The sequence below is a fragment of the Cupressus sempervirens genome, chromosome 5 (assembly GCF_028749045.1).
Source record: "Cupressus sempervirens isolate cs-2001-9-10 chromosome 5, ASM2874904v1, whole genome shotgun sequence".
Taxonomy (NCBI): domain Eukaryota; kingdom Viridiplantae; phylum Streptophyta; class Pinopsida; order Cupressales; family Cupressaceae; genus Cupressus; species Cupressus sempervirens.
Window position 1 is genome coordinate 908,503,224 of NC_143122.1, and position 9,502 is coordinate 908,512,725.

Genomic DNA, 9,502 nt, shown 5'->3' on the forward strand with positions numbered 1-9,502 from the left:
TTGAGGTCACCATTGTTGATAAGTGCAAGATATCTGAGCATACCAAACCAAATTATTCATCTATATTTTTGTTAGGATGCAACTATGTAGTTTTGAGTTAAGCTCATTAAGACATGTTTCATGAGTAGTGCTTCACAAGATCACATTTTGCATGATTATGAGTTTTCTACATAACACTCATTGTATCTAGTGAAGGATTGAAAAGGTGAAGCATCAAACCTTCCCAAGAACTTACGAATCCAACCCAAGTTTTCTTAACAATGGATTTTCCTTCAAGATGAAGCCACTTAGCTTGCTATCCCAAGTGTGGGGTAACAAGTTGGGTGGGCCTAAGCTTGGAGGAAATTTTGCAAATAAGTGAAACTGATTTGTATTATTCCTTGCATACCTATCCTAAGATTTTTATTGAAAATGTGAAGGTCCCATCTTCACTTCCTTTCTTTTCCTTATTGTGTTCTTTGCTCAGTTGTTTAAAGCCCAAGACTCCAATGTCTCTCCTTTTTTTCATGGTTCCTTTCTTGGATTTTTGTAACTGCAAGGTCTTGTAGAGATTAATTATTTCAGTCTATTTATATTTGCTGGATTCCTAGAAATATAGTGTCTAGTACACTCAACTTCTCATCATTAGTAAAAAAGAACAAGTGTATTCAATACACCCAAGCTAGTGGGTCATCATAAAAGTATAAATTAAAGCTCATTTTTCTCTCACTAAGTATTCAAATGTGAAATAGAGCTTACATGCAACTTGGCTTCCTCAAAAATTAGTTTATCTATGACTTTATGAGTTTGTGTTGCCTTCTTCACTATCTTAAGGTTGATTTGCACATTTTATTTCCCTTGACTTTTTTGTCTATTCTTTCCCCTTCCTTTTCATTTTATATTTGTATTGTTGATTTTGTAATTTAGGGTGTTTATTTTTCGGTTAGAAGTAAAGTATTTTCTCATAAAAGGTATGCCCAAGCTACTTGAAAGTTCATCAATTTATTTTGGATCTCCTAATATTCAACAAACTAAGTTTCAAGTCTTTTTATCATCAATTAGGGATATCTTATCCCTATCCATGTGTCCTAGGTCATGAAAGGGAAAATTATAGAACCCTCCAATGACTTAATGATAATAGCATTAAATTAAAAATGTCTTCATATCTTAGGTGATTTTTGTCATCACAATTTTTTTTGATAATCATGCTCCTCTAGGTGATACATTCTCAAGCCCTCTCTAATTATCAAATTATTAAATTGGTAAGTGAATGAGGACATTTGAAACTTTGGGTTTGGATATCCAGTGTCATCCATCTCTGAATTAGGTCCCTCATTTCCTTTTTATTCTTAAACCAAAATGTTAACCCCCCTATTCTCATATCTCTTTAGTTATGGAGGGACTTCAAAGAGATTTGTCCAATCACATAGGAAAGGAAAACAAAATATTCAAAAACAATAGGTATTCAAATATAACAAAGTGAGATCAACCTTCATTCATGCAAAATCAAATACATAAAGGTTTGACAATATGACTTCTTACATGAAAAGCTCATGTACATACCTACTTTCTTGCAATCTTCATTCAGAGACCTTACATCCAATTTCTGAAATAATTAATTATTTGTATATGGTCTTTGATGTTACACAAAATGTCATATCATTATTAGTTAGTATATGTCAAGCTCATTCAAACATTGAAGATATTTTTTTGTGGCTATCAGGTGATCTAGAGTTTTCCAAATTTAGAAGGTAGTTTCTAGCGAGTTCACTCAGGCTCTAAAGGAAAATTTGTGAAAGATGAGTGTTAACCAATCTCACTTAGTTAATAAAGGAAATGTTAGATGGAAATAGTGATAACTGAGCTCACTCAGTTACCAAAGGAACTCTGCAAATATGCAGTGTTAATTGAGTTCACTTGGTTAACATAGGAAAGTTGTTTTTGAGTTAGTGTCTATCGAGCAGGGTTAGCTAACAAAAATTTTTCTTGCTTTGGCATATTGAGTTCAATTGATTTATCTATTGATTCTAGCCAACTAAGAAGATGAATATTAATTATTCTAAGTTCTATTTGATCCAACTTTACAATATCAAAGATATAAGTAAAAGGTCAAGTTGAGGGTTAAAAAGTGTGAGAAGTATGTGAATGCATGGAAGATTTTTGAAGATCTAATTAGGCAAAGAGGAAGTGAATTAGAAGGATAAGTAGAATATCCTTGAGAATTTGAAAAGATATATTTGATCAAGAAGGATCAAGTATACTTGAGCCAAAATTGAGATATGAAACTAGCAATTCAGTTGCATCCAAATTAGGTCATTTCATTGTTACTCTCTAACCATTGTAGTAGTGATCTAAATCTCTTAACAAAATTGGCTTAACAATTATTTGTAAATCCTCCAACAATGTGGCAGTTCTATTGAATTTTCTAAAGACCTCTAACAAGGCCACTCCGAACAAGGTCACACCTAACAATATTTTTTGTAACCTTTAACATGGTTGGCTCCTAATAAGGCTCACTTCAAAAGAGTGAAAATAAGTAACTAGATGCAATTGCTACTTTTTCCAAAATTGGGTTTTTATGTTAAATCTTTGTGTCAAATGTGTTCATGGTATTTCTTTCATATGTTTGAAACTAAGTTAAAGCAATAAGTAATCATAGATAACATCTTAAGCTTTTCATGATAAATGTTTGTTGAGCATATTTAGTATTTACCAAGTTACAACATTTTGTGTGTGTTTTTTGAGCCTCATGATAGATGTTTGCTGAGCATATTTAGTATTTACCAAGTTACAACATTTTTTGTGTGTTTGTCTAGCCTCATGATAGTTCAATTTTTAGAGTTCTTTCTATACCAATATCTAAGAAATCTGAGATTTGTTTTTATGGTAAATAATTCACCCCTCCACTCTAAGCTACTCCTCTTATATTTCCAACAATTGGTATTAGAGCTTTTGGTGCTTGTAGAGAAGGTTTCACGGAACTAATCTAAAGATCATGATGTCCTACAAAAGAGAGATTCCCAAGTTGAATAGAGACAACTTTATAGCATGGAAAGGACTTAAGAGGTTACATCTAGCAACCATCAGTGATTTAGGTTGTAAGTATCTTGATACTAAATACAAGAGTCCTAATGGAACATTATTAGTTGAAGACATTGCTGAAAAGAAAAATCATAACATCATGGTGATTGATATTGCATCTTCTCTTAGTTATGTTGAATTTGATGAAGTAAAAGAATGCAAAATAAATCATGCAACGTGGACCAAACTAAAAACATCTATGGAGGAGATGACAATGTAAGAAGAGCCAAAGTAGAAAGTCTCAGAGGCTAGTTTGATCAGATGAAAATGAGAGAAGATGAAAATATTGCAAAATATGTGAAAATAATCAAAGCAAGTGTGAGCACAATCAAAGCATCTAGAGGAGACATTGATGAAAAAATAGTTGTAAGCAAGGTACTCAAAGCTCTTCTCCCTATTTATGCAATTAGAGTGTTAGTTATTCAAGAAATGAGATGTGATCTAAATAATAAAATAACCTTGGATGCGCTGCTCTAGTTGGAAGATTGACAACTTTTCAGTTGGATAACTATGATAACTATGTTCTTAGCTCCAAAAATATTGAGTCTGCATTTGAAGCCAAACTCTCACTCAAGGACAAGAGCAAAAAATCAAAGACCAATCAATCAAAAAGTGAAGGAGAAACTATAGAAATTTCTAATAGTGATCTTTAAACTGTTGAAGCCCTACTTGCAAAGAAATATTCTAGAGGTAGACAAAAGTACAAAGACAAAATTCCTCTAATATATTTTTCTTGTGAAGAAATGGGTCACATTGTTGCTAGGTGTCCAAATAGAGAAAACAAGGATGAGAAGAAAAGTAAAAAGTACAAAGGCAAGAAGGAATTCAAGAAATATAAGGACAAAGGTAAGAAATCTTGTTTTATGGCTAAAATTTCTGATAACATGGTAAAAGTACAAAGTTGTGTTACCTTTCAGGCTAACTTATTAGAACGATTGAATTTGAGTATTTCTATCTAAAATTCAATTTGTTTTGAATATATGTTCTAGATAAATTCATTCTACCTAAGCTATATATGGTCTCACACATTTCCAATCAAGGAAATGTCTATTAAATGCATGTTTTATACTAGTTTGTATTCAATTACTAAAGAAATAAAATTATTTCAGAAAAAGTGGCATTTCAATAACTCTTACTATTCTTTATGATATTTTTTTTAATAACATATAAAGACCATTTTATAGATATCAAATTCAATAATATTCTCAAGTGGATTTTATAGTTTTTTAATTAGATATAGTATATTGTAATTAAAAACTTTCACAATCACATATTTTAACACTAGAAAAGATGTTAGTTTTGACAAAGAAAAAATATATTAAATCATATAAAAAATATTTAAAAATTAAATGATGTTCTAGAGGAGAGAGTCCTCTTCTAGAATGTATAATTTTTCTCTTAGTTAGAATAGATTGTTTTTGAAAAATGTGGTGGGAGATGAAAACTATCAATTTTAGGTGTGTTGAAATTTCAATTCATATAAAAGAGAAAATATAATACTAAAGCCAAGTTTTTTTTATATTGCTCTAGATACATATGTTATCTATAACACGGTCTAAAATCAAAGGGAAATAGGTTTATTTTCATATAGTTTTGTGGTGGGAACTAGACCCCTAATTTTTAACATTTTTTAGTACCTACAAAATTATCTATAAAAATTAGAAGAATATATCAATTCTTAATTCAAATAATTATTAAAAATTATAATCCTAAAATTCATCCATTTCTAAACATTTCATTAGTTCACTTCATTTCCAAATTCAAAGTAATAATACTAGTTTTATGTGATTGAAGGTGAACAATTATACTTTTGTTAGCCTTTTCCTTTACAAAAGGGTGACATGGGGTTGTGCTTTTACCCAAAAATGAAGATGAAATGGTATATATTGTTGTAAAAGATGAATATGATGATGAAGGAGATAAGGTGGCACTTATCTCTCATGTTAGCAAAAATGATACATGGATTATTGATAGTGGCTTCTCACATCATATGATTGTAGATAAAACAAAGTTTGAGCACATGGAATATTATGATGATGGTAGTGTAAGATTTGGAAATAATGAGCCTTGTTGCATAAAATGAAAAGGATGTATTTCTTTGACAAATGAACTTGTATGTGATAATGTTTATTGGGTTGAAGGACTAAACCATAATCTATTGAGTGTGGCACAGTTGAATAAAATTGAATTTAAGGTAGAATTCATGAATGGGAAGGCCAAACTGCTAGATGGAAAAAGAAATTTGGTTGGCTTTGGAAAATAAACAAAAGGTAATCTATTTTATCTCGATCCCAGTGAAAGTTCATGTTTTATTGCTCAAGTAGAAGAAATCTGGTTATGGCACAAAAGATTATGTCATGTAAACTTTGATAATTTGGTTAAGATAAGAAAACATAAAATAGTAAGAGGCATTCCTAATTTGAGGAAACCTGATATGGATCTATTGAAGAATCACCAAATTGGTAAAATGGGAAGACTAGTTTCAAAAGAAAAAGCTATCATGCTGAAGAAGTCTTAGAGCTTGTGCATACATATTTATATGGATCTATTGCAATAGAGAGTTACAATGGAGAAAAAAAATTCATTCCCTTTGTTGATGATTACTCTAGGATGATGACCATAATGTATCTAAAGGAAAAATTAGAAGCTTTTCAAAAATTCAAGTGGTATCTGGCAAGAGTAGAAAAAGAAACTAGAAAGAAGTTAAAATGTTTAAGATTAGACAGAGGTGGTGAATTCATCTCCAATGAATTCAAATAATTTTGCATTGAAAAGGGAATTAAAAGACAAGTATTAGCTCTTGGTACACCTTAGGAGAATGGTATAGTTGAAAGAAGAAATAGATCCATCATGGATTGTGCAAGAACATTGTTGATAAAAAAAATGTTACAATCAAATACTGGAAGGAAGCTATAAGTAATGCAGTTCATACCTTAAATAAAGTACAACTAAAGAAAGAATCAAATCAGACTCCTTATAAACTATGGTATGGCTACAAACCTAATGTGAGTTACTTAAAAGTATTTTGCAAAAATATTATATTTTGAAAGAATCTTGAAAAGGAAAATTTGATGTCAAATGTCATGTCCCCAATTTTTGGTGATAGTTCAATTTAATTAATTTAATTAATGGTTGTCAAAGGATGACTAATTAGTTATTTTAATTAAATAAATAGTTATTAAAAGATAACTTTATATTTAATAAAGTTACTTGGAGTATTTAATAAAGTCACTCGAGGGATAAGATCAAAAAGGTTCTAGAAGTCTCTAGAGAGGATGGAGAAAAAGAATAAATAGGCACCCCGGGGCTCCATTCGAATCAGGCAGTTGATTATCTCTCTTTGTGTTTCAGATTGTGATTCAATCACAGGTGCATTGTGGAACCTAGGGTTTTCGCAATTGTCACAGTTGGCCATTGAGAACGATAACTCTCAATTGGTACGCAATTTTGAGGGTGTGAAATATCATCTGAATTATTGCATATTGGAAGTGACGCTGCAGTCATTTCATCAGGGCATCATTTGTGGCTTAAGGCCAACTTTAGGGTTTATACAACATCTGGAGGAAGATATCTTGTCAAATTTATCTTGAAAGAGAAGTTGCCTGCGATTTTTCCCTCTGATCCAACAGACACGGTCAACATATTTGCTTGGCCATAGTATTCTATCCTAGCGTCCCATATCTCATTGTTAGCTAATTCTTGATCTAGAGGAACAGAGAATTCAGATGTTATATTGTTTACATCAATTCCAATGTGATTGCTATAATCATCCCAGGAAGTTTTATAGGTGTCAAACTCAACAGCTACAAGCTGATTAGTAGAATTACCGTTGTTTTTGGGATTGAAGAGACCGAGCCACCCACCATCAGTTCTGTACCCCAGGTGGTAACCAGTTTCTGGAGACACCATGAAAAAACAAGTCCATCGCCCCCATAATCACGGCCCGATCGATTCATTTCATGAGTCCAGTTGATTCGGAATTGAAAATGAGTAGTGAAGTTGGAATTGCCAAGAGGAATTGTACTCTCGTAAGCTCCTCTGCCTGCACTTCCGCCGCTCATACCGTTAATACTGTCCACACTGACATATAGATGGCAATTACTGTTGCGATACCCAAAGCCATTGAACACTATGCAAATCTGTCAACAGTGATTAACAATATAAAATCGGCGGCAGTATTCCATGTGCTCGCAGACCCGAATTGTCTCAGGAGGTCTGAAATGCGTGGATGCCGAAATTAGAATTCGTGTTGGGCCCAATATCAGTTTGTCGGCAGCAGGATTAACATTCATCACTGTCAAATTATATCAGGAGGTCAACATTATCTATTGGTGTGCAAGATTGAGATCTGGACCAATGTCATCCTCCTTGGACTGGACGGTTTAATCGGATCTTCATTGCGGGAGTAACATTGCCTAAACTGCCATCAACAAGGGAAAGAGGTTATTGGTGACAGAGATAAGAGGGCCAGTTTCATTATTCTCGTCCAATAACTGGCCAGAGGCAGCATAGGGGGTGCATCCACAAGGTAAGGTTGGCGGTCAGTATTTCCGTAATGGGAAGGCAGAGGAAATACAAGCTTGTGCTCGGTGACCAGTTTTTTCATAATTGAAGATTCAATGTCGATTCTTTTCTTTGCCAGGTTCATCTAGTTAGTAATATTTTATCATAGTACATTTGCAATTGAAAATAATGACAGGTTCCTATTTGCAAATAAAGTTGGCTCTAAAATATTTGATAAATTGTCGTAGCACAGTTTTGTAGCTCTTAAGACAGGATTATCAGAGCCTGTTTGCTAACTGATTGAAAAAATGCCTAATCATTGAAGTTTTAGTATTTTGGTGTTTAAGAGGCAAATATCCTGTCGGGGATATCTCAGTGGTATCAGAGCGATTTTCTTGCCATCCTGTGGGGTGAGAACCGACTTACATAAGTGATCAGCACTCTACTTCAACCAAGATGGACAGGTACAGCACAAAGTCTCCAAGGACACAATCTCGGACAAGTAATAGACGCAGTATTCAGAGTCAGAATTGTGGAAAGGAGGACTATTCAGGCATTCAGGATGAGCTCAGAAAAATCAAACATAACATGTCTGAACTGTTGGTTAAACACCACCGTATGCTTGACAGGCTGTCCGTCCCAATTAAGGTGAGTAAATCAACTGGATTTCGTTTTGGCAAATCTTCTCACGAAGAGTTGACAGATACAATGAGAGATGTTACGAGGAACCTTAATGAGGAGTTCGAGAAACAAGTATGCAACCAGTCAGAGGCTTCAGTTCGGTCATAGGAAGAAGCGGTGAAGGACATTACTCTGATGGATAGTAACTGTCAACCTGACACTCAAGTTGAGATAGTTGAATACGAGCTTTCCAAGGGTGATGTCTCTGATACTCAAGGTAGTTTGGTTCCGACAAGAAATGATTACAGTAAGGTGAGTTCAGATGATGATGATGTCATTGTGCATGGTGATGAGATACCTGGTGAAAATGAGCAGACATCGAGCATTTATGATTTTGCTGAGAGAGAGTACCAGGCTCAGTTAGATGCTTCGTCACATAAGGATGGCAGTACTTCACAAGATTTGTCCAGCCAGCTGAAGGTAAGTAAAGATAGTATTGTGGCTTCTTTATCTCATCATAACAGGATGCGGGAGATGTTAAAAGAGCACATCCAAATGATTCAGTTACAAGGAAGACATAAGGGAGTTCAGGCAAATTCTTCTTGCTGTGACTTACATGCAATTGGTGAAGGAATGGGGACGACGAAGCTGAGCTATTTGCATCTTCTATCAGACCGTGATCATCTTCTAAGCCTTACCAAAGATTATTCAGATGCCTTGAGGAGGAAGGAGGAGGAAGTTGTCAAGCTTTCTTGCGAGCTTGAGGACATTCGAGCAACTTTGGCATTACAGGACTGGGAGAGACATGGAAATAAGCATGGCATGGAGCTGGGCTTAGTTTCATCTTACATGCCTGACATTCAGCTCCCTATAGCAGATGGATCATATATGGTAGCTAATAATGTTACGAGTTCATCTTGCATTCACATCCAGGATACAAGGACAATGGCAGACATGTTTGTGAAGTTAGTTGGTATTGGTCACATTACTCAGGTAAGGAGTTTGCTTGAGTTACCAGCTGTTCCTTGTTTACGGATATGGACTCAAGAATGTTTCAGGGGCATTTGGGGTTCAGTTAACTGGAGATCTTTAACACTTAATAGTAGCAATGTTTGTTTGAATGCTATCATGAATTTGATTAGCAGAATATACGGTGTTGTCTTTCCTTGTGCCAGCAAAACATCTGATGTTGGTATTAGCTTTTACGCACCGTTGTTGGATTTGGTTCATATTTCCAGTCGACCATCCTTGCTGAAAGGTGTTGAAGATTTTTCATATTTTCCATTGTGTACGGATGAGTCCCAGGATCATTTTGGCC

General features: G+C 34.2%; 1 protein-coding gene across 1 annotated transcript; it reads right to left on the reverse strand.

Moving 5' to 3' along the window:
- Positions 1 to 6,606: 6,606 nt before the first annotated feature.
- LOC149558871 (lectin-like) lies at positions 6,607 to 7,708 on the reverse strand. The gene is made up of 4 exons (XM_089831084.1): positions 7,555 to 7,708; positions 7,257 to 7,354; positions 7,001 to 7,199; positions 6,607 to 6,956 (listed from the first exon to the last, which is right to left on the reverse strand). The coding sequence occupies exons 1-4, from the start codon at positions 7,706 to 7,708 to the stop codon at positions 6,607 to 6,609; spliced, it is 801 nt and encodes a 266-aa protein (XP_089687210.1).
- Between the last annotated feature and the right edge of the window lie 1,794 nt (positions 7,709 to 9,502).

Coding starts and splice junctions, on each gene's coding strand:
- LOC149558871 (XM_089831084.1), bottom strand. CDS start 7,708: ATGAACCTGGCAAAGAAAAGAATCGACATTGAATCTTCAATTATGAAA. Junction 7,355..7,554: donor CCCTATGCTGCCTCTGGCCA/GTTATTGGACGA, acceptor ATAATTTGACAG/TGATGAATGTTAATCCTGCT. Junction 7,200..7,256: donor GACCTCCTGAGACAATTCGG/GTCTGCGAGCAC, acceptor CACTGTTGACAG/ATTTGCATAGTGTTCAATGG.